The 27,301-nt window shown below is 55.1% G+C and overlaps 1 protein-coding gene across 1 annotated transcript; it reads right to left on the bottom strand.

Moving 5' to 3' along the window:
• Positions 1-4,799: 4,799 nt before the first annotated feature.
• MIGA2 (mitoguardin 2) lies at positions 4,800-27,301 on the bottom strand. The gene is made up of 16 exons (XM_068965569.1): positions 27,270-27,301; positions 24,681-24,917; positions 23,625-23,835; positions 22,381-22,493; positions 21,357-21,474; positions 20,853-20,989; positions 14,706-14,823; positions 13,625-13,725; positions 12,746-12,861; positions 11,526-11,598; positions 11,295-11,381; positions 9,094-9,192; positions 8,729-8,863; positions 7,913-7,966; positions 6,836-6,952; positions 4,800-6,558 (listed from the first exon to the last, which is right to left on the bottom strand). The coding sequence occupies exons 2-16, from the start codon at positions 24,774-24,776 to the stop codon at positions 6,352-6,354; spliced, it is 1,782 nt and encodes a 593-aa protein (XP_068821670.1). The 5' UTR covers positions 24,777-24,917; positions 27,270-27,301; the 3' UTR covers positions 4,800-6,351.

The following is a 27,301-nucleotide window of genomic DNA, read 5'->3' on the forward strand; positions in this document are numbered from 1 at the left end:
GAGATGAGCAGTCAGCTCTCGCTAGCAGATGGGGTGCAAGCCGGCTCCAGCACCTCCACTGCTGCCCAGGTGACACCTAGAGATGTGCTTGGCACCCAGTAGGCACCCAGTGAATACTTGGTGAACAAATGCTGCTGCTGCTGCTGCTGCTGCTAAGTTGCTTCAGTCATGTCCGACTCTGTGGGACCCCATAGACGGCAGCCCACCAGGCTCCCCCGTCCCTGGGATTCTCCAGGCAAGAAGAATGGCAGTGGGTTGCCATTTCCTTCTCCAATGAATGAAAGTGAAGTCACTCAGTCGTGTCCAACTCTTAGCAACCCCGTGGACTGTAGCCTACCAGGCTCCTCCGTCCATGGGATTTTCCAGGCAAGAGTACTGGAGTGGGTTGCCACTGCCTTCTCCAGTGAACAAATGAGCCTTCTTCAACTGTCCTGTCCCATTTGTGTACCTGCCCTGAGAGCCATTTATATCGTAATTGAACCCGCTTTTTCCGAGCACTCGATGTGAACCATAAGGTGGGCCCAGACAATGCTACAAGTTTTTATCTTCCACACCCTGCTCAGGCTGCACGGGAATCAATCTCGTGGGTGATCCGGCAGAAGCCTAACGGGTTCAGGAGACATGGGTGTCCGTCCTGGGCTGCCGCCGTCTTGCCCGTATGCTGGGGGGCGGTCGTCCTCCCCTCTCAATTTCCCCTTTCATCAGTGGAGGGATGGGGACTTCCCTGCTGGTCCAGCAGCTAAGACTGTGCTCCCAATGCAGGTGGCCCAGATTCCATCCCGGGTCAGAGAACTGGATCCCACATGCCGCAGCTAAGAGTTCACATGCCGCTACTAAAGATCTCGCCTGGCACAACTAAGACCCAGTGCAGCCGAATAAGCAAATATTAAAGAAAAAAAACGGAAACAGAGGGGCTGGAATGTTACCTACTGTTGTGTAACAAGCCAGCCTCAAACCTAGTGCCTTAGGACCAGCACCATTTTGTTGCTCAAGATCTGCAACTTGGCTGGGCCAATTCTGCTGGGTCACTCACGACTGAACTGGGCTTGTGGGGTCCCAGGCACATCCCTTAAAGCTGGGGCTGCTGGCCTGGGGGGCCACGCTCTCCTCCATGGGGCCTCCCCAGCAGAGAAGCCAAGGTCTTCCTGGCCGCAGATACTCTCCAAGAGGACCAGTCCCAGTGCCCCAGGGCTCACCAAGCCTCTGCTTGCATCCCATCACTCTTGTTACACTGGCCAAAGCAGGTCACATGGCCAAGGTCAGAGCTGATGTGGGAGAGGTCTGTATAAGGACATGGATTCCAAGAGGCATGATTCATGGAGGCTGAGATTGTAACCGTCCACTCACTGGCCACAAGAGGAATAAGGGGTCAGGATTCCTCTGGGGGCCTTCCCAGCTCTGGTGTCTGGGATTCTGAGCTTCCTGGGACTTGCTATGCCAGAAAGGAAGCTCTCAAAGATGAGTTCGGGGGGTGGGGGTGTCTAAAGGACTCAGGAGCCAACTCACCTGGGCTCCCTCTGGTCAAACTTGTGACCATTGGAGCATCAGAAAAATGATTGTAACTGAGTGTAAATTATGGGATAAATAATAATCCTTGAATCCACAGTGGTGATTCAACAAAGAGGTAAAACTCTTCACAGAATGCCATTCAGCAACGGAGGAATTAAATCCTGATGCATACTATAAAATGGATGAACCTCAAAGACATTACTCTATGTAAAGAAGTCAAGCTCAAAAGATCACATTTTATGACTCCATTTACAGGAAGCATCCAGAAAAGGCAAGTCATGAAAGGAAACTGATGGCAACCTGGGGGCTGGGGGATTCACTGCAGTTGAGTACTAGAGGTCTTCTGGGGGTGGTAATATTCTGAGACTGTATGGTGGTAGCACCACCACTCTGATGGCAGAAAAGGAAGAGGAACTAAAGAAACTCTTGATGAAGGTGGAAGAGGAGAGTGAAAATGCCGACTTAAAACTCAACATTCAAAAAACTAAGATCATGGCACCTGGTCCCATCACTTCATGGCAGATAGATGGGGAAATGATGGAAACAGTGACAGACTATTTCCTTGGGCTCTAAAATCACTGTGGACGGTGACTGTAGCCATGAAATGAAAAGATGCTTGCTCCTCAGAACGAAAGCTATGACAAACCTAGACAGCGCATTAAAAAGCAGAGGCATCATTTTTCCAACAAAGGTCCATATAGTCAAAGCTATGGTTTTGCCAGTAGTCATACATAGATGGAAGAGTTGGACCATAAAGAAGGCTGAGTGCCGAAGAATTGATGCTTTTGAACTGTGGTGTTGGAGAAGACTCTTGAGAGTCCTCAGACTGCAAGGAGATCCAACCAGTCAATCCTAAAGGAAATCAACCCTGAATATTCATTGGAAGGACTGATGCTGAAGGTGAAGCTCCAATACTTTGGCCACCTGATGGGAAGAACTGACTCATTGGAAAAGACCCTGATGCTGGGAAAGATTGAGGGCAGAAGGAGAAGGGGACGACAGAAGATGAGATTGTTGGACGGCATCACTGACTCAATGGACATGAGTTTGAGCAAGCTCCAGGAGATAGTGAAGGACAGGGAAGCCTGCCATGCTGCAGTTCATAGGTCGCAAAGAGTTGGACACGACCAAGTGACTGAACATTTTGGTAACAGTTTGACACCTCTGTAAAGTTACTAAAGTTACTAAAAACAACCATTTAAAGTGAGTGCATTCTATGGTATACAAATCATACCTTAGTAAAGCTGTTTAAACACTTATTTGCCAGCATTGGGGGTATTAATAATTACATCTGCTTGAGTATGAAATCAGTAGAGGGGAAGAATCAAATACTAACCCTCTTTTTAGGTTGAACTGGGGTCTGTCTCCAGTTAATCAGGAAAAGCTTTTCAGAATCCCAACAGGTATTAGAGAGCTAGTGCTCATTTTTAAGGTGTGATGTTTGTATTGTGATTATGACAGAGAACTACCTTATTTTAAGATAAATCTCTTCAAGTAGTTTAGGGAGGAAGCACAAGCCTAAAACTTACTCCAAAATATTTTCTAAAAGGAATATATGCATGAAACAACTATGGCAAGATGTTAATTACTGACTCGAACTGTGGATTTTATGGGTGTGCTTTATATGTTTTTTAATTTCTGTACATTTAAAAATTTCACAAAATACAGAAAAACTTTCAAGTACAGTGGTCCCAGCTTATCCAGTTTTGCTTTCCAAGATTGCACTTACCCTCAGTCAACCACAGTCTGAAAATATTACATGGAAAATTCCAGAAATAAATAATTCATGTTTTAAAATGCACACCGTTCTGTGCAGTGTGATAAATCTCGTGCTATCTTGAGCCATCTTGCTCCGTTGCCACCTGGATGCGAATCATCCTTCCGTCTGGCGCACCTATGCTGTCTACCCTACCTGCCTTTTAGTCACTTAACAGCCCTCTGCATTATCAGAATGACTGTCACAGCATCACTGTGCTTGTGTTTGAGTCACCCTGTTTTACTAAACAATGGTCCCCAAACACAAAAGTTGGAGGGGAAGTGGCCACCCACTCTAGTGTTCTTGCCTGGAAAAGCCCATGCACAGAGGAGCCTCCTGGGCTACAGTCTATGGGGTTGCAAAGGGTTGGACACGACTGAGCGACTTACACATAAGCACAAAAGTAGTGATGCTGGCAATCTGAATATGCCCAAGAGAAGCTGACAAGTGCTTCCTTTAACTGAAAAGGTGAAAGTGCTCAACTTAATAAGGAAAGGGAAAGTATCCGTTTACTGAGGTTGCTGAGACCTACGAGGACACATCTTTTATCCATGAAATTATGAGACAAGGAAAAAATCTGTGTTTTCTGTTGCATCTCAAGCTGCAGAACTTACGAGTATGTGGTAAGTGATTAGTTGAGATGCAAGAGGCTGCAGTCTGTGTATTTTGAGAGACAGACCACATGTACATTTTTATTAGTGTGCTGTTTTAACTGTTCCTTCCATTTTATTACTGTTGTTCATCTCTTACTGTGCCTAATTTACATAAACTTCACCACAGGCGTACATGGGCTTCCTAGGTGGTGCAGTGGTAAAGAATCTGCCTCCCAATGCAGGAGACGCAAGAGACGTGAGTTCGATCCCCGGATCGGGAAGATTCCCCTGGAGGAGGGCATGGCAACCCACCCACGTATTCCTGCCTGGAAAAATTCCATAGAGGAGTGTGGTGGGCTACAGTCCATGGGATCGCAAAGAGTTGGACATGACTGAGTGACTGAGTTAATGACATAACATATAATATAGGTACGCATCTAGGAAGCTTCAGTACTATCCATGGTTTCAGACATCCACTGCAGCTCTTAGAATGTGTCCCCCGCCCAAAAGAGGGGACTACTGTACTTTCGAAATGAGCCATGCGATTGTCCGGCTACCCATGAGAACTTCAGATTTACAGTGACCGAGGGGCTGGGTCTGCAGTCCCTGCCGGGTCCAACGCCTGTACCTTAGAGACGGGGCTTCCGAGGCTCGGCGCCCAGTGATCTTATTTAGATGCTGCCAGAGCGGGACTCACACCCAGGCTGCCCACCCACAGCCGTGGCATTGCACTGGCCCCTCCCTGCCGAGGGCCAAATGGCCGTGCCAGGCCTCCTCTGCCCTCCTGGAGCCTCCCCGGACCCGCACCCCAAAGAGCAGGCCCCCCGGAAAGCAATGGCCACACGTGCGCAGCGACACTGGAAGGAAATCATTTAAATCATGTATTTGACTCGAGTCTTGTGCACAGGCCCTACCGTACAAAAGTGGGAAGCTGCGACAAATCAAGTGCCAGAGGCAGCGCGTGGACATGGAAACACAGACAACATGAAAATGCCACTGCTGGGTGACTGGGGAGATCAGAGCAGCCAGGGCCTATGCCCAAGGTCACATTCACAGCGCGGGCGGGGCAAGTGCAAATGAACGGAACGTTAGCATGGACGGGCCTCCCCGACCTTCCCACCCAGGGGGAGGCAGTTAAGACCTCAGACACATGGGTTTGGAGCCAGAAGCATAGTTAGTGCACAGTGGTCCCTGCAGTCTGGGGGGTGGGGTGGGGCGGGAGTGGGCTCAGAGAAGATGGGTCCTCTCCCACCCTGCCTCCCACCCAACCCCGGGGACCCCTTTGCCATTCAAGGGAGGGCGCCCCCGGGACTGAGGAGCCAGTCCCAACTCCAGAATGTGGAAAAACAGGACTCTGTGTCTCTTGGAGGCATCCTCCTACCCCCGCCTGGAAAGGGGCGGACCTCAAAATAAAGTGTTAAGGCAATAAATAAAACACCTGTTTCCTCAGGTGGAAACACCACAAGGGAAGCGGGTCTGCAGGGCGGACAGAAATCCGGCGATGTGGGGACCTATGCCCGCAGCCTTTGGCGGTGGGCTCTACACTGCTACTCGGTTTGTGCGTCAAGTTGAAGGCTGAGGGCCAGGTGAGCTTCCTGTCCTGATGCTGGTCCAGCCGCCTCCATCCTCTGACCATCCCCTGCCCCACGGCTCCTCAGCCCCTCACTCTTGGGGAACGAAATGACCCCAGTCAGGGACTCCAGCCCAGCGCCTAGCACCAGCCAGAGACTCCCGGGCTCACAGAGGGGAGGGAGGGGGGACGACCAGCCCCACCTCCTCTGTCTTTGGTGGTGGCAGAGGTGGAAGGAGAAACAAGTCTTCTGGAGGGCCAGGGAAGGGCAGAGGATAGCATCCTGCTCGAGTGCTTGGGTTTCTCAAGGGCCCGATCCCCGTCCAGACGTGAGCCCAAGCGGGCCCACCTTGGGATGGCCCAGGCTCGCTGCCCACCGAGGTGCCCCCAGCCGCAGCCTTCACCCCTGGAGCTGTTCTTTCGGGTGGCGGCGGGCTGTGAGCACTGGCCAGGCCCATGCCTGGACCTGACACTGGCCAGCCCCGGCCCCTTCCCCACAGAGCCCCGCCACCCTCTCTTCCGTCTCCACCCTCCGAGCCCTATTCAGCAGCCCCCCTGGGAGGCGGGAGGTGTTGGGGACCCACACCCCGGGCATCCCATCTCCGCCTGATTCTTCCTCTCTGGCCCCACTGGCCACTAGTCCAGCCTCTGCTTCCCCAGGCACAACCGAGGGTGGGTCAGGTGGACCCCTCGGGGCCCCCTCCATCTCCAAGGAAGTCTGCCCTCCACCTCCGCGCCCTGGGGATTCCCAGATGATGGAGGCAAGGTCGGGGCAAGTAAGTGCCCTTGGCCACCACGGCCTGGGCTATGCCACTGCTGATGGCCAGACACCCGGGCCTCCCACGCCAACCCTGAGGCTTCTCGCCGGCGTCCCCCACGTGAAGGCAGCCCAGGCAGCCACCGTCCCGGGCCCACAGCAGCCACTACTGCAGCGCCTCTGGGAGCCCGTTCTCCCGGGGCAGCACACCGTTGAGGCCGATGCTGCCGGCCGCCGGCGCCCCCAGGTAGCCGAGCAGGATCTCGCTGCGGCGCCGGGACAGCTGGAGGATGTCCTCGGCCAGCGCTGGCACGGACGTGTAGCGCACGTTGTCCAGGTCGAACATGTCAGTCAGGTATTGCACGATCTGGTGCTGGGGGATGTGGCTGGCCATCAGGCTGGGCCAGGGCCCCTGCCCGCCCCCCCCAACAAGCTGAGATTCTCCAGGCTACCCAAAGCCACTCCCCTGACCCCCCACCCCAGGGGGACCCCAACTCAGCCCCTTCTGTCCCCCATTCCTGCCCTCCTGGGGCTTCCTGTGGAACCCACCCGGGGCCAGGTCCCCAGTGGAAGGGGCAGGCACCCCGCCCAGACCCTTCTCCAGATGCAGGGCCAGGCAGGCAGCTGCAGAAGCCAAGCTCCCTGTTTACCTTAAAGAAAGCACAGACTTCAGAGAGCTGAGGCTTGGGTCCAAGGAAGCCGAAGGCTAGGACAGGGCTAACGTGCTCCGATACGGAGTAGAAGTGGGAGATGAAGCCATCAGGCACCTGTTCGGGGGGCAGGCGGGGGACAGCAAGGCTGAGGGCTGGGACCCGGGCAGGGAGAGGCAGCCAGGCCCTGGGGTCATATTAAGAGCTGGGGCTTCAGAGGCATGTCTGGCTTATTCGTGTCCTTGCTGGGTGATGTTGGGTGAGTGACTGGGGCTTTCTTTTGTAATTAAAAAAAATTCTGTTTTTAATTTAGTGGCACTACACGGCTTGCAGGATCTTAGTTCCCTGACCAAGGATGGAACCCAGACCCAGCAGTGAAAGCATCGAGTTCTAATCACTGGACTGCCAGGGAAGTGCCCCCGTGACTGGGGTTTTCAGAGCCCTGGTTTTCGCCTCCGCAGCATAGAGGCCACCTCAGGGTGATGGGGAGGGCTGCCGGAGGAGGGGCCTGGGGTAGGTTCAGCACAGGAAGTGCCCAGGGCACGTGGCGGTGGCAGCTGGTATCAGCTGGGTGGCAGAGCTGGGCTGGCAGGGGGGCAACAATGGATGGCAGCCCAGATAGGCAGCTAGTCGCTGCCTGGGAGCGCAGATAACGTGGCCCTCGGGGTGGGAGGGGGGCTCAGCCTGCTCCAGGGCGCCCTGCCCCAATCCCAACGCCAGCAGCACCTCTGCTGCTCTGCGCGGGTCCTGCCTCCCTCCGAAGAGGCCCTCTCCTCGCTTCTGATTCCCCCGCATCACCTCCCGACCGCCTGCTCTGTGCTGGGCCCTGGGTGGGAAGATGAAGCAGTTCTCTGTGGGCCTTTGAGGCCCTCCCAGTCAAGGGGGAGGTCACGGCAGGACGGGTGACCAGTGCTGTGACAAAGGCCAAAAGCTGCAGCCCACCCTACCCTGTCCCACCCCCTGACCGGGGTCTAGCACACACCAAAGGGAGGGTCAGCTGAGCCAGGCTCCACACCCAAGGCCCACCAGCCCCCGCGTGGCTGCTCTCAAGAGGCCCCTCACCATAAGCTCACTCACCATCAGCAGCCTCCTCTTGGCTTTCAGGACGGACCAGCAGGCAGTGGCCAGGGCCTAAATTAAAGAGGGCACCCCCCCCGGGGGGTGGGGTCAGACCAACAGGCCAGGCCTGCAGCTGCTACTCACCCCCAGCTGGGACCAAGCCTCTGCCCTAGCTCACCCACCCTAAGCAGGGAGATGGGGACAGCTGTCTGAGGTCTGCCCTCAATTAGGAGTCAGGCGCACCTAAAGCTGAATCTTGACTCCAACCCTTACAGGGTGAGAAGCCTGCAATCTTCTTCTGGGCCTCAGATTCTCTGTAAGATGGCCCTGACCAAGTATCCCTGCCTCGCTCAGTCATTGTGGCGATCCACCGTTGCTGCCTATCAATGCCCAGCCCCTCACCTCTCCAGATCATCCCATGCCACCCGGCACGGCTTGCCCACCAGGGGCCCTGTGCTCAAGGCTTTCCTGCTGTTCCTCCTCTATTTTTTGCATATTTTAACTTGACTGAATGCATTTGAATGGAATAGAATTAATGGCAGCCGAGAATGAGTAGAATTGCCCGAATGAAACTACAAGGCAGGAGGAAAATGCACGCCCAGCCGCTCTACGAGGGTGAGACAAGAGCAAGGGGGGTCTCCCCCGGAAAGTTCTCCAGGGCAGGCGCTGGGGTGCCCAGCGGCCAGCAGCCTGCCCCGAGGCGGGGGTGACTGCTCCGTGATAAGTAGGGAGCCAGCCCAGGGGCCCAACGCCAGGGATGGAGGGGCATGGGGTCCAAGCAACACACGTGGGGTCATGTGTGCGCGTGCCTGGGGGTGGGGGGAGGCCACCTACCGTCTCCTTGAAGCTGTCTGACAGCCAGCGGTTCCTCAGGACGGCGAGCACCGAGGACGGGGGGTTCTCCAGGTCCTCGAAGGCATCCATGAGGATAAAATCCAGCACGATGTCAAAAAAGCTCATGCATACCACCTGCGGGGCCAGGCCCTGCTCTGAGGCTAGAGCGGGTGGGGTGTGCAGGGGCCACCCTCCTGGCAGTCTGGGCCTGGGGCAGGGCGGGAACAGGGGCTTTCCAGCAGCAGTGGAGCCATCTCAGAGCCTCGGAATCAAGGCTGAGCTCCAGGGGGCACCTCCACCCCGCTCAAGGAGCTCAGGTCGGGGGGGCCCCCAGGACACCAAGGCTCAGCACGACAGCGACTCACCCCTCGGCCCTCCAGCTCCAGCCGCGTGGTGGCCCAGGTCTCCGGCCGTAGGGCGTAGCTCAGCATCTCCTCGTAACTCTCCAGGAAGCCTTTGGGGCTCTACGGGGAGAGGCAGAGCCTGTTCTGGCTGTGGCCCCAAGACCCTGTTGGACTTGATCCACAGGGGCGGGTTGGCCTGTGGATGGGGGACACTCCAAGGCCAGGCCAAGGCCAATGCCTGAACAGTGGTCACGGAGAGAGTGAGGCTCTGCAGGGCCCAGGGTGTGTCCGGGAGAGAGGCAACGCCAGGCCGCCCAGCAGTGTCTCACACCAGCTCATTACCGGGAACTGACTATCTTTCAGAAGATGCGCACCGGCTATGGAAGGAGCTCACTTTAGAGAGGATGCGTGAGGGTGTGAGGTCGGGCCTGCTGCCAAAGGGGCCAGTCTTCATGACCATCGGCCTCCCTATGAAACAGGAGAAGCTGCAGCTTTTCTCAGGGAGTCGGTGAGCTAGTTCATGTGACACCACCAGGCAGTAAAAAGTGTATAGGACTCCGGCTGCTGCCAGGCACACAGACGGTCAGCACCCAGGAGGAAGTCTTCACTCTCTGGGACTGGGAGGCCTAGTGGGGGCTGACGACCCAGTTTGCAGACACGGATGTCATTTACGGACCTAGAAAGTGAGCACGTGCCAGGGCTGACCTAATATGGATCAACTAATTTAATTCACACAACCCTGTGAGGGACTGGCCAACATTGTGCTCACTTTACAGATATGAATACTGAGGCTTCAGATCAGGGATGTGCCCAAGAGCCTGGCAGGACAGAACTGACACAGCCCAGCACAGGCAGGGTGATGGCACTTATAAGAACCGCAGGCAGAGGGGTCATTGGAGGGACTTTCACCAAAATCTGAACAGGGTGGGGCTGGGGACAATTTTTTCCCTTCTTTTTGCATCATCTTAGTTTTGTCTTCAATGGGTGTGAATTGTTTCTACACTTTTTTTTTTTTTTGCCATGCCTCAAGACTTGTGGGATCTTAATTCCCTGACTGGGGACTGAACCCAGGCCACATCAGTGAAAGAAAGGCCGGAATTCTAACCACTAGGCAACCAGGGAACTCCCATTTTTATTATCTTTTTTTAAACTACGTTTGTGAAGTTGTTTTTTCTAAGACGTATTTATTTTTGGCTGTGCTGGGTCTGTGTTGCTGCACACAGGCTTTCTCTGGTTGTAGCAAGTGGGGGGCGCTAGGCACGTGGGCTTCAGGAGCTGTGGCTCACAAGTTCTTGAGTGCTGGCTCAGTATGGATATGGCTCATGGGCCTAGCTGCTCCACGGCATGGGGGGATCTTCCCAGATCAGGCATCGAACCTGTGTCCCCAGCACAGGCAGGCAGATTCTTAACCACCAGACCCCCGGAGAAGCCCAATTTCCATTAAGTTTTAAAGATCTGCTAGAATGTGTACAGGCTGTGGCTTCACTTTCCCAATCCTCAGTTTCCTTGCATGTAAAAGTTGACTATGAAGATGAAGATGAGGGCTGGCCCTCGCTGACACTTTCTTTGGTCACTGACCTCAGCCAGTGACGTCCCCAGGACACACCCATTTACACACAAGGGGACGGAAGCTTTGAGAGACTTCACGTGTGGCCACAGGCACAGTAAGGAGGCAGGCTGATTCCACAATTTCACACTGGGTGTGCGCAGCAGCCAGTGTCTTCCCAAATGGAGGCCAGCCCATCTTTGCTGCCTGGAAAAACATGGCAGCGCTGTCAGTTACTTCTCAGTTCAGAGCTGGGCACAGGCCCTGGCGCTTAGGAGCTCGGCAGCATTTCTTAATCAAAATTAAGCCAAGTGGGACTTCCCTGGTGGTCCAGTGGCTAAGACTCTGTGCTTCCAATCCAGAGGGTGCAGCTTCGATTCCTGGTCAGGTAACTAAGGATCCCATGTGCCACTACTAAGACTCAGTGCCGTCAAATAAATACATTTTTTTAAAAAAGCAATACCCATATTTTTCAAAATTAGCATAGGGGAAAAAAAAAAACTTTCCCTGCTCTCCCATGGCTTGCAGAATGAAGTCAGAGCTTATCAGCTTGATTTTAGATTGAGTTTTTTTTTTTTTTTTTTTTCCGAACAGGACTAAATAAAAGTTAGAAAGATAAAATAAAATAAGGGGCGGGGGAATAAAAGCTCAAAAGAGAGCCCTGTCCCCCCACTACCTTCTCAGCCTTGGTCATCAGGCCTGCCACCATCTGCCGGCCAACCTCCCCGAAGAAAAGCTGGTGACTCTTGTCTTCCAGGAGGCCCTAAGGAGTGAGGAGGAAGGGGGTGAGCTGCCCGGCTGGCGGTCCCCCAAAGCCACGGAGAGGGCAGTACCATGGGCTGGGCAGATGGTCCACCTGCTCAGAGGAGCCTGACCCCAGCCCCAGCCTCCCGCGGACCACACCCACCTCGAAGGCCTGCCGCACACAATGCAGCTTGGCTAGAAAGTCCTGGTCGCTGTAGCAGCCCAGCAGTTCTGTCCTGAGGGAAGCACAGAGAGTCGCACCACCTGGGATCCTGCCAGCGACACCCTCGTGGGGTCAGGGTGGAGCCCCGGGTGGCCTTGGCTTGGCCTGACAGTGTGACCTCAGGCAGGGGGCAGATACCCTCTGGGCCTCAGTTTCCTCAGAACCAGAGGAAGAAGCTGGTAGGATGCTCTCTGAGGATGGGCTGCCTCAACGGCACTCGGCGCCACTGGACGGTGTGGTCACTGGGGGTCTGGCTGACCTCGGCCTCCTTTAGGCTCTAACTAGCAAAGGACCCTCTCGAGCAAAGGACCAAAATGGCCCAATTTCCCCCAAGGCGAGGGCAGGGCTTTCTGGGGCAGTCAGAGGCATCCTGGTCTGAGCCCTTTATCCAAATCCTCAGGCCTTCAACTCGGGTCTTCTGGCCATTTTCAGTGAACTTTCAACACAGACATATAAATCTAGGAGTCATGACCATCATACAGAACAATGAGCTTAAGATGGATAAGAGCCTTCAGATATACCACAGAGACTGAGGCTAAGAGGGGTCAGGAGACTTGTCCAGGCCACATGCTAAGAAGTGGCAAGCCTGGAAAGAGCCCAGGTCCATCTGTCCCCCAAGCCTGGCTTCTGGACCGCCCCTTAAGGGAGTCTGTCAGAACACAGGGCTTAGAGGGCACTTCCCTGGTGGTCCAGTGGTTAAGAATCTGCCTCCTAGTGCAGGAGAGGCAGGTTTGATCCCTGGTCGGGGAACTAAGATCCCACATGCTGCAGGACAACTAAGCCTGCGTGCCACAACTACTGAAGCCCGCGCTCCGCAACAAAAGCTCCCGTGAGCCACAGAGAACACAGGGCTTCCGTGTGGGACACACGGGGCAGTGCCCACCATGCTTCCGTGATGACACATCAGAGAACTTGGAACAGGTATGAATGACTTATTTTAGTTACTCGTATTAATTAGTTATTGTGATCACTAACTCCACACCCGCCTGTCCTGTACCAGGGCCATCCGAGGGCCTTCCAAGACTAGGGCAGGAGCACCTGGCCAGCCCTCAGCCTGGCTCAACTGGGCCCTCACCAAGCACTCACTGCTGGATTCCCCAGCCTCCTCTAGGAGGACAGCGCCCCCTGTCCCCCACCTGCCTCCTTCCTCCTGTGCTCACCTGAGGGTCCGGCAGGGCACTTTGCCCTCCTTCACCAGCTGCAGGGCCTCCTCGTAGGCGGCGGCGGGCCTGGAGAGTGGGATCGGGTAATCTCCGACCTGCAGGGACTCAAAAAGCTGGGGGGAGGATGCATGTGGAAGCCTGTGTCAGTGGCATGAGTGTGGGGGAGGGTGCCTGCCCAGGGAACTTCCGGCACGGGACGCCCTAGGGTCCAACCTCTCTGAGGGGATGTCAGCGGGAACCCTGGCCAAGGGCAGAGGCCGGACTGGAGTCCCCTCCTGCTCAGCGTCCCCACCACCAGGTGCCTTTCCCACCAGCTCAGTGCAGCCGCGCAGTCGTGTCCGACTCTCTCCGACCCCATGAATCGCAGCACACCAGGCCTCCCTGTCCATCACCAACTCCCAGAGTTCCCTCAGATTCACGTCCATCGAGTCAGTGATGCCATCCACCCATCTCATCCTCTGTCGTCCCCTTCTCCTCCTTTCCCATGGGGACTTTTCCCAGAGGGACCGTCTCTTGGACACAGGCCCATGTCCTCCCACCCCAGGCAAGGACAGCTGCCTGGCGCACGCGGCAAGGGCAGGAAACTAATGCCCAGCCGTGAGCACGAGGCCTGGAGAAGGGAGAGGCTGGGGGGGCTGTAGCCGCCGGGGTCGGGGACCCCTGCCCTCACTCACGGAACTACAGCTCCTGCTGTCCCAGGCTTCCCTGTCCCAGCTGAAGAGTCCCTGGGGAGGAACACTTGGTGCTGCCAGATTCTGCTCCCGCCAGAGGAAATGCCTTCACTTTCCCACGACCCATCGCCGGCCCCCAGCAGAGCCGACAGGGGGCCCCCTGGCCTTCACCCCCTCCCCGAAGCCATCCCCTAACCCACATCACCTCGGTGGCGGAGAAGAAGGAATCTTCCGAGGTCAGGCTGTCCTCATCGTCCGCCCGCAGACGCAGCGAGCCCTCTGTCAGGGGGAGCATGAGGGTCCGCTCTGGGCAGGGCAGGAAGAGGGGGGCTGAGCCGAGATCCTGGACACCAAGTCTCCCAACACCCGATCCCAGGAAGATGCTGCTGAGCTTCCAGTTTTCTCAGTATACGCCAGGGGACCTGCTGCAGCCACACAGCTGGACCCTGAGGCCTGTGGGCCCTGAGCTCCGTGCTATATGGCCCCGAACAAGTCACCTCCCCCTGCCAAGCTGACACTTAGCCTCCAATACCAAAGGGCCGCTCACTCTGCACTGCCGTTCCCACCTGCTCGAGGGCAAAGGAGGGGTCTGGACCCTCAAGGGGGCTTAGGAACGATTTGTTGAACAAATAAGCAGAGGCTACAGCCTTGGGGCCCCACCAGCCTTTCTGCCATGAGAGGGGGCCAGGGGAAGCAAGACTGCTGCTCTGACGGGGACGGGCAATGGAGAATGTGTCACCCTGGCCAGCCCTTGTTGGGCCTGTGTCACCCCTGGTAGAGCCGGAGACCCCGACACTCAGGAGTCCTGTAAGCCCCCTGGAGGCTGACGGCACCCAGGGCAGGGCCACGGCGGGGCACAGTCACCGCGCAGGGTCTGGCGCACAGCAGGCACTAGAACGCTCTGGCTGCCCAGCTGAGTAACTTCACTCCCTCGGTGATGTCACACCTCCTGACCTCAATGGCGCAGGCACGTGTGCTCTCCGCCATGTGACCTGCTGTGGGCTCATCTCCATGGGAGCCACCCCTCTGCCCACCCAGCAGCCCAGGAGAGGGCTCGAACCAAAGGCCCGGGACGGCCGTGGGGGAGGCCGGGGGGAGATGTGGACACAGCAGTGCCAAGGCCTGTTCCCAAGGGGACGGGGGCAAAGCACACTGGCCAGGGACTCCCGGGGCCTCGTCCCAGCTCCCTTCCCGCCTGTGTGGCCCCAGTCTCCCCATCCCTGCAGTGGGCCCCTGATGGGTGGAGGTCCTGGGCCCCAGGGATCCTGCACCCGAGCCCTGCTCACCCAGGTCCAGCAGCATGCTGTCGGCCGGGAAGGTGGACCCGAACTCCTCTTGCAGGTGGTAGGCCCGGTGCAGCAGCGACTCCAGCTTCTCCGCAAACTCCTTCCGCTGGGACTCCGGCTGCGGGTAAAACAAGAAAGGTCAACCCGGGCCCTCGAAGCTCCCCCACACCAATGGCCCCTTCCTGCACCGTGACGGGGCCCCAGCCCCTAGGGAAAGCAGCGGAGGCGGGGAGGGGGGCATTTCTGAGGCCCAGCAGCGAGTGCAGGTCTGGACTTGGCAGCCCTATGCAGGAGCCACTGGCCAGACACGGCCAGTCCTGCTGACATGGGTGATCAATGAAAATGCACACCAATTTCAGACACTTCATATCCCACCCCCCAAAAATCCCCAAAGAATACAAGAATGTTAAATACCTCTGTGATTTTTCACCTTGATTATGGGTTGAGATGATAATATTTGGGGTATACTAGATTATAGAAAATGTATTATTAAACATCGTTTGGTTCATTCCTTTTCCTTTTTAACGTGGTCTCTGGGAAATTTTAAATGAGATACATGGCTTCCAATTGAATAGCACCGCTCTAGACCCGATCAGACCTGGTCCAGACCTCAACACCGTCAGTTCTGAGCTGTGTGACCTTGAGTAAACAACTCCCCCTCTTGAGCCTCGGTTTCCCTATCTGTCAACTGAGGTAAGAGAACCTACTTCTTTGGATGTCAGAGAAAACATGCATAAGGCATGTAAGTGTTCCCCGAAAGATGGGCCCATGGCGAAGGCCAGTCAGTGCTGCTATTATAACCAGAGAGGAGCCAGGAGCCCCGAAAAAGCTGGCTTCCGCCCCACTGCTGCTGTGACCTGTCTGCACCTGGGGGCTTCACACCCGTGGCACTGCAGCCTGTGGCTCCTCGCTGCCCCTGGCCTCCAGGCCGGGTTGTGGGAGGAAATGCTTGCTTGACCCCAGGAGCTTCTGGGCCGAGAGGCCAGACACAGGCAGGCCTGAGTCTGTTTTCCACAGAGGCTGCCAGATCTGCAAGTGCATGTAACCAGACCCTGGGGAGGCGACGGGGCCAACTAGGGCCTCAGGCCACTGGGGACAAAGAGCCGGAAGTACTCAGAGGGGGCCAGTAACATGGAAACTGCTGCCTTTCCCGGAGCGATAGGCGTGGACCGGCACCTTGCTGGTCAGCCTCAGGGCCTCCTTCAGCCAGCGGTTACCATGACCCCATTTCACCGGGAAAACTCAAGGAGGTTCCAGGGCCGGGCTCACCCGCTGGAGCCTGGCAGAGCCCGTGGGGCCCCAGACCCTCTGGCCGTCTTGCTCAGTATCTCTGCTCAGCGTGGCCAGCAGTGCCTCGTAGCTGTGGCATAGAGCTCTCTCTGGGAAGTTGCCGTGGGTTAGAGAATGGTTTCTCACTTATGACACAGACAACCAAAGAACACCACAGATACACTGGACTACATCCACATTCAAAACCTCTGTGCTTCAGAGGACACCAGCAAGAAAGTGAAAACACAGGACGTTTCCTGGGGGTCTGGTGGTTAGGAGTTGGTGCTTTCCACTGCCAGGGCCGGGGTTCAACCCCCACCCCGTGAGGGAACTAAGATCCCGCAAACAATGAGGCGCCGCCAAGTTTAAAAAAAAAAAAAAAAAAGAGAGTGAATGCCACCCAAAGAACGAGAGAAAATATCGACAAATCTTACATCTGACAAGGGACTTGTATCCAGAAAGTGTAAAAGGACACTTAGAACGCAATAATACAAGGACAAGCAACCCAAGTCAAAATAAGGCGTAGCATCTGAACAGACATTACTCCAGATAAGGTATGCATAAGGCCACAAGCACAGGAAAAGCAGCTCAACATCCTTAGCATCAGGGAAACAAATCAAACCCGGGTCAGAGTCAGATAAGAACAAGTGTTGGTGAGGGTGTGCAGACACTGGAACTCTCATGCACTGCTGCTGGGAATGTAACACGATACAGCTGCACTGGGAATCCTAGGTGGCACGGTGGTGAGGAGGCCGCCTGCCAAGGCAGGAGACGCAAAAGCTGCAGGTTCCATCCCAGGTCGGGAAGATCCCCTGGAGAAGGAAATGGCAACCCACTCCAGCTTTCTGGCCTGGGAAATCCCAAGGACAGAGGAGCCTGGCGGGTTATAATCCACGGGGTTGAAGAGAGTTGGACACGACTGAGCGCAGTCACACACAGCTGCTTTGGAAAACTGGCAGTTCCTTAAGATGCTAAACACAGAGTTATACTGTGACCCAACAATTCCAGTCCAAAGTATATACCCAAGCGTTTACTCAGCACATGCCGCCAAGCTCCTTCCCTTAGAACTATACTCAGCATCTCAGCATCTAGTCACTGTAACTTTGAACTGTGTCTGTAAAGACGCTTTTTAATAACATATGAAAGTGAAGTCGCTCAGTCGTGTCTGACTCTTTGCAACCCCATGGACTGTAGCCTACCAGGCTCCTCTGTCCATGGGATTTTCCAGGCAATAGTACTGGAGTGGATTGCCATTTCCTTCTCCAGGGGATCTTCCCGACCCAGGGATCGAACCCGGGTCTCCCACATTGTAGACAGACGCTTTACCGTCTGAGCCACCGGGGAAGTCCTGTATCTATAAAGTGAAAGTAAAAGTCACTTGGTCATGTCCAACTCTTTGCGACCCCATGGACTACACAGTCCATAGAATTCTCCGGGCCAGAATACTGGAGTGGGTAGCCTTTCCCTCTCAGGGGATCTTCCCAACCCAGGGATTGAACCCAGGTCTCCTGCAATGCAGGCGGAGTCTTTACCAGCTGAGCCACCAGGGAAGCCCAATACATATAAATATTGGGCTACACTGGGTCTTAGCTGTGGCACACGGGATCTTTCAGTCGCAGCATGTTAACTCTCAGCTGCAGCATACGGGATCTAGTTCCCTGACCAAGGATCCAACCCAGGCCCCCTGCATTGGGAGAGCAGAGTCTTAGCCACTGGACCACCAGGGAAGTTCCTGTAAGCACCTGTGCTTTATTTATCTCAAGCAATTCTGCACATCTCTTAGGAAGATGTGTCTAAAGGGGACTCATCACTTCTTTGTTTGACATCATTTTGGCTTAAGAAAGGTTTCCTAGGAAGGCTCTATTTTCAGATAATGGGGGAAACATACATGAAAGCCACTGTACGACTGAATTCGGTGAACTGTATGGCATGTGAACTCTATTTCAATAGTCATTTAAACAACATTGTAGCGTAGTGAAATGCTTGGAAGGATACCAAGTAGTTATGTCTGGATGGAAGATAACAGGCGTCAATAACACTGATGACAGAGGTGACTTGATGGGCACCGGCTATGGGCCAGGATCTGGGGCTGGTCCACTGAGGGCACCAGTGCTCAGGGAGCCTGAGGGCACCTGCCCGCGGCACATAGCTGGGAGCTGTCTGGTCGGAGACTGGGCTCCTTTTTATCCTCTTTTTTCTTTCTGTGTTTTTTTCACTGCTCTATTAGGGAACATTTCATTGCTTTCACAATGAGAAAGACAGGAAAAGGTCTATAAATTTCAGACGTAGTATCAGCACGGAGAAGGCAATGGCAACCCACTCCAGTACTCTTGCCTGGAACATCCATGGATGGAGGAGCCTGGTGGGCTGCAGTCCATGGGGTCACTAACAGTCAGACACAGCTGAGCGACTTCACTTTCACTTTTCACTTTCATGCACTGGAGAAGGAAATGGCAACCCACTCCAGTGTTCTTGCCTAGAGAATCCCAGGGACAGGGGAGCCTGGTGGGCTGCTGTCTATGGGTCACACAGAGTCGGATACGACTGAAGTAACTTAGCAGTCACAGCAGCAGCAGCAGCAGCAGTATTAACAACAAGGACAATTTTGGAAACAAAGCTGCCTCCCTTCTCCTGCCCTCACTCACTGGCAGGCACCCACTGCCCGCCCATGAGCAGAGGGGACCTGGTGCAGTCGTGCCACAGGCTCTGAAGCCTGGTCACCCACACCCCAGGCATCCACAGCCCACAACTACAGCCATCAGGCCTGTGTGACGGGCCTCGGAGTGAAAGTCCCAGCCGGGGTGGAGGTCACGCACACCTCCAACTTGGTACCTGCTGTCCCGGACAGGTTCTCACCCTGTACTGCAAACTCTGTTCCCCAGGCTTGCCTGCCAACTGCCTGTCATCCCACCAAGGCACAGGTGGAGGAAGCGAGGAGAAACTGGGGGGCGGAATGGGGGTAGGTGAGAAGCTCTCTCCTCCTCTTCATGCCTCACGTCACATCCCTGCACCCCACTCCCCACTAGCCAGGCCCCTCTGTGGTGTGAGCCCCCTTGAGTCCCGGGGTCTCCTGGTGACTCCCTCAGCCATGCAACCAATTTCCTGAGTTAAACCCTCTTCTTCTTCAACACATGAAGCTATTCCCACATCCTGGCTGGACCCCTCCCCAAAGAGGTGGCCTCCACTTTGACCTCACTCCAGTAGAGGGCGGACACTCATGTTTGGTTTTGTTCTTTAATACAGAAAAGTACAGGGACTTCCTGGCGGTCCGGTAGGTGGTTAGGACTCCAAGCTTCCCCTGCGGGAGCCGCAGGTTCAACCCCTGGTCTGGGAACTAGGATCCCACATGCCATAAATAAATTAAAAAATTAAATACAGGAAGGTATCAAGACGAAAACAGCAACAACCCACCATGCTAACACCTGTACAAACCCTACCCTTAAGCTTGTGCTTGAAATAAGAAAAGTCAGAACAGTAGAGAAAGGTACAGAAAAGTCCAAGAAAAGTCTCTTCCTCCTTTCCCTGCAGACCCTCATGAAAGATCTCTGTGAACAGTCTTCCTGTGCATCTGTTCAAAGAGAAATAAAAGTGCACAGACACAGGCAGTAGCTACCAGCAGGCATACACAGGCATGGATGTATGCCTTTATTTAAAATGTGCACACAAGCAGAAATTAGCACAATGTTTTAAGTCAACTACACATCAATTTAAAAAATAGAGAATATTAAAAAAAAATAAATGTACACACGGGTCACAAGTCACTCTTATACACCTGTAACTTACGTGATATTACCCATCAACTACATCTCAGTAGAAAAAACTGTATGCACGGGTCACCATGCACATTCTGTATCTTGGTTTTTTTTTCCACTTAATAAAATACAGTGGGTAGAACAACCTATCAGCCCACAGAGCTTTTTTCTAGCCTTTAATAAAGGCTGGCTAGTATTTCAGATTCCTCCTGGCGGGCATTTAGTTTCCAGTTTTTCATGTGTTTTAACTATTACAAAACAATGCTTCTTCAGTGAACATTCATCTGAAGACATGTATTTGTTGTGCTTTTCACACACACACAAAATTTTTTTGGCCACACTGTGTGGGCTTGTGGGATCAGAGTTCCCTGATCAGGGATCAAACCTGTACCCCCTGCAATGAAGGGCAGAGGCTTAACCACTGGACCACCAGGGAAGTCCCTCACAAACTTTTATTATTTTAGGTTTTTAACTTTCCTTCTCTTTTCTGATATTGAGACAGTCACTTAGAGAACACCTGTTGTCATTGTTGCTTAGTCGCTAAGTCATGTCTGACCCTTTTAGGACCCCCTGGACTGTAGCCCACCAGGCTCCTCTGCCCATGGGATTCTCTAGGCAAGAACAGTGGAGTGGGTTGCCATTTCCTTCTCCATGGGATCTTTCCGACCCAGGGATCAAACCTGTGTCTCCTGTATTGGCAAGCGGGTTCTTTACCACTGAGCCACCAGGGAAGCCCAATAGAAAATCTGATCAAACTGTGATCAAAGAATGTATGAAGAAAAGATAAGACAAAGCTGTGTGACCCTCTCGCCTATGAACACGGCTAGTTCCTTCCAGCCCGTCAAGAACACGTATGTTTCCTATACGGTCAGGATCAGGTTATAATCATGGCGTGGCTTATTGAGTACCTATCAAGTGGCAGGGTGCGCAAATGCACATGACGTGAGTGTTCTTACTTGGCTCATCAACACTCTGGTCAAGGGGAGAACTCCCATCCAAGAGGCCGTGACCAGCTGGCAGAAGGCGGGGCTGCTAGACGCCTCCCGAGTGCAGTCGCCCCGCCAGCCACGCTACTAGGTGTCTCTGAGGTTGGGGGGTGGAAAAGACCCAAGGAAGGACCACCTACCTCGGACAGTGCCTCTGAAGCTGTCTCGGGGTTCCGGAGGCCATCCCCTGGGGTGGGGGTGCTGCCGCTGTCCGCCCTCTGCCCCACACTCAGCGCCTGCTCCCATTTCTGCAGGGCCTCCTCGAACAGCTCCATGCCTGAGCGTGGGCGGGGGAGACGGGGAAAAGGAGTCAGGTCCCCAGTGGGGAGAGCAGCCAGGCCCCTCATCTTGCCGTTCCAGAGTGGGGTCAGAAGAGCCAGGCAGCAGGAGGGCCCTGAAGGACGGGAAAGGACAGGACCACATAGACTGGTCCTGATCCCTTTTTTTTAGGCTGTCCCACTTGTGGGTCTCCATGCAGACTAGACTTGCTCCTGGAGATGCTCCTTGGTCCAGAAACCATAGAAGTGGGAGGTCTGGGGTGGGGTGAGGGTTGCAGTCAGCACCCGGAGAACCCAGGCTCCTGGGAGGAGGCCGCTCCCCTGCTCCCCCACCCTGGCAGCCGAGGCCGGCCTCCCGGCCCGCACCTTGCATGTAGAGGCTCTCAGCGTTGCCGTCGGCGGTGGTCACAGACTCCTCTATCCCTCTGGTCTCCCGTGGTCCCGAGCATGCAGCCGTGGGGCTGGATGAGTTCACTACCACCATCTGGGAGCCAAGCAGGGCAAGAACTCCAGAATAAAGAGTGAGGCCTTCCCAGACCCCGAGCAGGACCCCTGAGCCTCCCCACCAGCCCCCTTGCCTGACCACACACCCTCTCCCATACCACCCCTGAAACCAGCCCCCCGCCACAGTGGCCGAGCACGCAGCACAGCACTTCCACCAACTTCAAGAGCCTGAGGACATGTCATAGATATGGCCCAAGCAGGGAAAACACAGAGGCTGACACCTAGCTCAGGAACCTGCTGCCCCCTCCGAAGCCGCCCCAAGCCCTGCTCCCGAGCAGCAGGACTGCTCCCCATTTCAGGGCTCCACCATGAAGAGGACAGGGAGGACTCAAGGAGCACCTGTTACCCTCAGGCCAGCAGGACCAGGCTCTCACCCACGCCTCTGTCCCTCACGAGCAGCCATCTGCCTGCCAGGCTGTGATGAGAGCCAGCTCTTGTTGGCACCTGGGTCCCCAGGGCCGTGGCCTGCTCAGAGTGGGGGCTCAGTACTCGCTGGATGAAATTAGTAACTAGATGAGTGAATGAGCCAAAAGCTGTTCACCGAGAGAAAATAAACTCCTCTTTGTCTTACTTATCTCTGTATCCTCAGTGCTTGGTAGTCCCTGGCAAAAAACCCAGTGTTGCTCAATGTCTGATGAAATAATGAATGAACTTCCATGGGGAAGTGTCACACAGCCTCTCTTCCACACTTGTCCACCTGCCCTTCACCAATGCCCAGCACACACTGGTCACTAGAGATCTCAGAAAGCCTTCACGGATCGATGAGTGAGTGAACAAAAGAATAAATGGAGGGAACCTCTTCTCCCATCTTCCTACCAGCCCATAAGCCCCCTGAGGGCAGAGACAGGAGCCCCAGGGCCGTTGACAGGCACCCTGGTACCCTCACCGAGGCCAGGCTGTGGGAGGAGCCTGAGTGCTTGCTGGGCTCAATGGAGGAGATACCGCTCAGGGTGTCGTTGCTCCTGCTACTGGGGCTCTGGACCCTCCGGCTGGAGTAGCCTGTGAGGAACAGGAGGGCAGAGGTCACGCCAGCTTCCCACCCAGCCTCTTTGCATGGGCCACTCACGGCTCCACACCCCTCTTCCCTTCCTTGTCATCTGGGAGTCTGTCCTGACCTTCTGTGTCAGACAGCAGGGCACCCTCAGGGGATGCTCCTAGCAGCAGAGGGCCGGGCCCTGGCCTACTCTCCTGCTCACTTCCGTATCCTGGGCCCTGGACACAGGGCCTGGCCCTAAGTGGGGCCTGGATCTGTTGCGTTAAGCTTGAGAGAGAGGGCCAGCCACCACCCCTCTTCTGACTCAGTTTTCCCCGTGTTGTTGATTGACTCATCTGGAATTCACCTTCCAAAAAGGATTTGAGGCACCAGCTTTTTAGGTGAGAAAAATAGGGAATGCAAACTAAGGTGGAACCAGAGACAGGTAGGCAAGCAAGAGGAAAAGATGAAACTTTCCTTTTGCCAGGATAATTCACAATGAAAAGTCTTTGTCCTGCAAGGAGATTTTGCTTCTGAAAACAGGTTTTTCCCAAGACAAGAGAGCCTATGAGGCCTCCTTGCCTTGGAAGGCAACCTGTATGTGGCAAACACTGGGTTGCTGGGTTACAAGATTAACCGGACCATAAGTGGCTTTTAGAGCCACACCAGCAAACATAAAACAGACCAGGCTAAATACCGAGGGCCCTGGGGGTTTGCAGAGCAACAGCTCTTGACTGTGGTTGGACTGGATGACTCTAAGTGTTTGTCAAAACTCATAGAACTGTTTGCTAAAAAAGGTGAATCTTACTACATGCCAAGTAAAAAAGCAGGAGATGGTGAAACGACCATATGGCTCAGGAACCACAGGGCCCTTCCTGCTTCTGAGGCAGGGGACTTCCCTCGCTGCAAGGAGGAGATGCGCCCCACCAGCCCACTCTGCACCCGACACTCCCAGAGGGTCCTCAGATAAGGAGAACCATCGCTTCCAATGACATGTGCATCCGGCCACATGACCCAGCAAATCCTTACAATGACCTCCTTCACAGATGAGGGGACTCGGCTTGGAGACAGCATGTCACTGGCCCAAGATCTCAGCTAACAGGAGCCTGGCTGAGACTCGACTTCAGGTTCGCCCTTCCCTACCACCTCACACCTACCTTTCTTCACCGACGGGACCTTTCTGGCCATGAGGATGGGGAGGGGTACCGTGCCCAGGTGCTCGCCTCCCATCTCGGGCCCGACCTGCTTCTTCTTCCGCCGTCGCCTCTTCAGCTGGTGGGCAGCCAGGGCCAAGGCCACAGTCCCCAGGGCCGTGGCAAAGAGGACCTTCCGCAGGCCTGGTGTCAACCGCAGCTGGGAGAAGGCAGACTGTAGGAGAAGAGGGGGGGCCGCCGCTTACATCTCCCTGGGAGAGCTGCCCTGGGGAGCCCAGCGAAAGCTTCAGGCCCCCGGGGGATATTTCCTGACCAGGCATGTTGGGAGAGGCAGCCACCCCCTAGCGGGGGGAACTGGCCTCTGAAACCTGGATCACAGAGATGTAAAAGAGGGGGGTTGGGGAGGGCAAAATGACAAGGCCAAGGAGATGGTGTCCCCAACACCATCGGTCAGGATTCCACCAGTTGCAGTGACAGCACCTCTGCAGGCGCCACGTCGGGATTGCACCTGTGTTACCTGTCCGAATGCCCGTCATTTTCCAGGTGAGGTATCCGAGGCTCACACAGCTTAAGACACAGGCTTAAGGTGACACAGAGGCAGAAACCGAACCCAGGTCTGCCGACCCCACTTCTCAACTCCTCAAGGACAATGACATTCACTTCAGCAGGTGGTCCATCAGTACCACCCCTGCCCCACCCCTCACTCTGCCTATTGGACGGGGAGCCCCTCGTGAGGCTGCACCCCACAGGGCAGAGCTTTAGGGAGTGTCAAGAGGCCTGGGCAGACACAGACTTTTAAAGCTGGCAGGGAGGGCCTGATCGACCCCTTTTATAGAAGAGAAACTGAAGTTAAAAGTCCACAGAGACCTGGGGTGGAGAATGGGCTTGGGACCCCAGACTCCTAACCCAGTCCTTCTTACTCTGCTCAGAGAGGATGGCCTGGGACAGCAATTACAAGGGCCCAGTCTTTCTGGATGCTGAAGGACCCTGGGATGAGTGGCTCAGTGTTTCAGGGACCAGTGGGGTAAAGGGAGGGACTACAACCGCCCCAATCTTTACCTGCCCGAATGTCGTGTAAAGGAACACAGGGATCTCAGCCACCGTCATGGCCAGGGCCTGTATCATGGACATGCCCTCGGTCCGCCGGAACGCCATGGCAGAATCAGCAGCCCAGGCGAGAGCCCTCGGGGCTGAAAGCTTCCAAGGAGAACGTCTTCAACTGGTTGCTGGCTGGGTCCCGGGCACCATCCACGCCCTGAAACAGGGACGCACAGACCAGAAGGTCCCTGCACAGAACTGAGAGACAGACGACCAAGTCAGCCACAAGGGCGTGCACATGTGAGAAAGAGAAATACACACAAGAGTGCACTGGGGAGAATGAGGTGGGAGCAAAGCCCACATGTGGAATGTGAGGCCTGGAACCAGGCTACAGCCTTTTGCATTGGCTAGCAGGAAGACACCCAAGCACCCCACAGACCCTCTGCCCACCTTGAGCCCTGGGGGCAGGAGGCAGTATCTGGCACGCTGGCCCCAGTGCGGACCCAGAGCCTGGAGGATTGAGAGGTCGCTCTCAAACCTGAGGCTTTAAACCACACTGTCTCAAACTTTTAAAACCCATGGCCAGTGGCCTAAGCAGAAATCTTACGCCTCTAAGGCTCAAGTCCCTGACTGAAAATCATTACATCTTTTCCACCTCCCACAAAACCAAGAATGTTGTACTTCCTGTGGACTGTATTATGAAAACAGCAGGGTATTTCCTCAAATAATAATAGCTACTGTGCATTACGTGGGTATTTGTGCTGCATTCCTTACATACATCATCTCATTGAATCATTATAAATCTGCGAAGCAGATGGACTCTATTCCCCATCAGTTCAGTTCAGTTCAGTCACTCAGTCATGTCCGACTCTTTGCGACCCCAGGGACTGCAGCATGCCAGGCCTCCCTGTCCATCACCAATTCCTGGAGTTTACTCAAACTCATGTCCATTGAGTCGGTGATGCCATCCAACTATTTCCCTCTGCCAATTTCCAACAAGGAAACTGAGGCTCAGACAGGCCAAGTCAGGAGTCCAAAGTCACTGGTACCAGATGGCTGGTACCAGACGGAGTCAGGACGTGGGTCAAGATCTCTTGGACTTTAGACTCCATGCTCAACACAACCCTTTCGCCAAATCTGACATGGAGCAGGAAGTAGAAGTCCTGGAAGAACCACAGACCAGAAGGGCAACTTTCCCCTGGGGCCTTCTGAGATAACTCACAGCCCCATTCCAAGGCCAGCAAATAAGTGGCTTGAACACATATAAGCCAGTCCCCAAGATCCTGCAGAGAACTCCCCCACCCAGCACCACCAAGGCCGAGTGTGCCTTCAAGGTCTCCTGGGACTTCAAACAGAAGGAATACAACAGCCAGACAGACCCTGTCTACTTGGGATGGCTGCCAAAGTCACTGGTCCAGCACAAGAAATGGTTTATCCCCAGTGAGTGGGAAGGATGAATGATCTTACCAGTTAGCTCCAGGGTGTGTGTGTGAGCCCAGTGATGGTGAAACTGTGGCCCCAGAAGATAACCCGACGGAGGTCACTGAGTAAAATAGCAAAGCTGGGATATGACCACAGCTCTGGGGGACCCCAAGGCCTAGCATTTACCTGCAGGCAAGTCAAGAGCAGCCTCTGCTGCCCCGTCTGAAGAAGAGTGTCAGGTAAGGACACCGGTCCCAAGACAGCTTTTCTTTTAGGGATGGATTCAGATCCAGCCCAACCATACTCCATCTGTCCATCCCCCTGGCACAACCCAGGGCGGAAGGAGAGAAGCCTCCACCTCCTCTCTATGATGACAAGCCCACAGCAATGTCTCCACCACGTGGATACTCCTAATGCCTTCCCCACCTGGGCAAGTCACCTCTCCTTCCTTGTAACCTTGGGCTGGAGCCTCCTCGTTCCCATTCCAACCCCACGCCGGCACTTACAACCTCTCAGCGTGGATGCCCAGGCTTTCAATCTCAGGCACCTCCTTCCCTGCTCTGAACCACCCCGTAAATGACTCTATCCTGAGCACGCTTTATTCCGGCTTGACCCCAGCAATGTCCCCGGCCCAAGTGCTCCTCTGAGCGACCCCTCAGCCCAGTCTTCGTTCATTCCACCCTGGCAGGATCCGACCAGCACTGGGCACTCCTTACGCTGGACCTCAACAATATCCCCTTCCTTAGAATCTGTCCATCCCGGACAATTCCTTCCGCATCCCCTGGTCAAGGCCCCTTCTCTCTTGCCCCGACCCCCGGAATATTCTCTAGGGTTGTCCAGGTGCCCCATTGCCGCCGCCGCCCCCGGTCCGCGCACCGGCTCCTTCTATCCCAGTACTTGCCTTGTTCGGGTCCAGGACCTGTGCCCCTGCTCCAGTCTCTGCAATGTTCCAGGCCCGGGCATCTTTCCACGGACCGGGTACCTTCTGTTCCACCTCTCGCGCCGCCCACGGCTCGAGCACCTGCTCTTTCCCAACCCGGGCCCTTCTAGTCTGGCTGAGCCGGGACACTTGCGACGCCTACCAGTTCCCCGCGTAGGCACGGCTCCCGCCCGCTGCAAGCCTCAGTCCCGAACCCTACCGCGCCGCCCGCCGACCCCGCGAATTCAGCTCGGACAGCCGCCACTCACCCAAGATCGCATCGCTGCGGAAGGGCAGCGTC

This window comes from Capricornis sumatraensis, chromosome 1 (assembly GCF_032405125.1).
Source record: "Capricornis sumatraensis isolate serow.1 chromosome 1, serow.2, whole genome shotgun sequence".
Lineage (NCBI taxonomy): Eukaryota > Metazoa > Chordata > Mammalia > Artiodactyla > Bovidae > Capricornis > Capricornis sumatraensis.

Bases quoted from the DNA above. Each gene is read 5' to 3' on its own strand.
- MIGA2 (XM_068965569.1), bottom strand. From the start codon at position 24,776: ATGGCGTTCCGGCGGACCGAGGGCATGTCCATGATACAGGCCCTGGCC. The intron at 23,836-24,680 runs GTAAAGATTGGG...CTTCTCCTACAG, and splicing joins TTTACACGACATTCGGGCAG to TCTGCCTTCTCCCAGCTGCG. The intron at 6,953-7,912 runs GTGAGTGAGCTT...CCCCCCGAACAG, and splicing joins CCAAGAGGAGGCTGCTGATG to GTGCCTGATGGCTTCATCTC.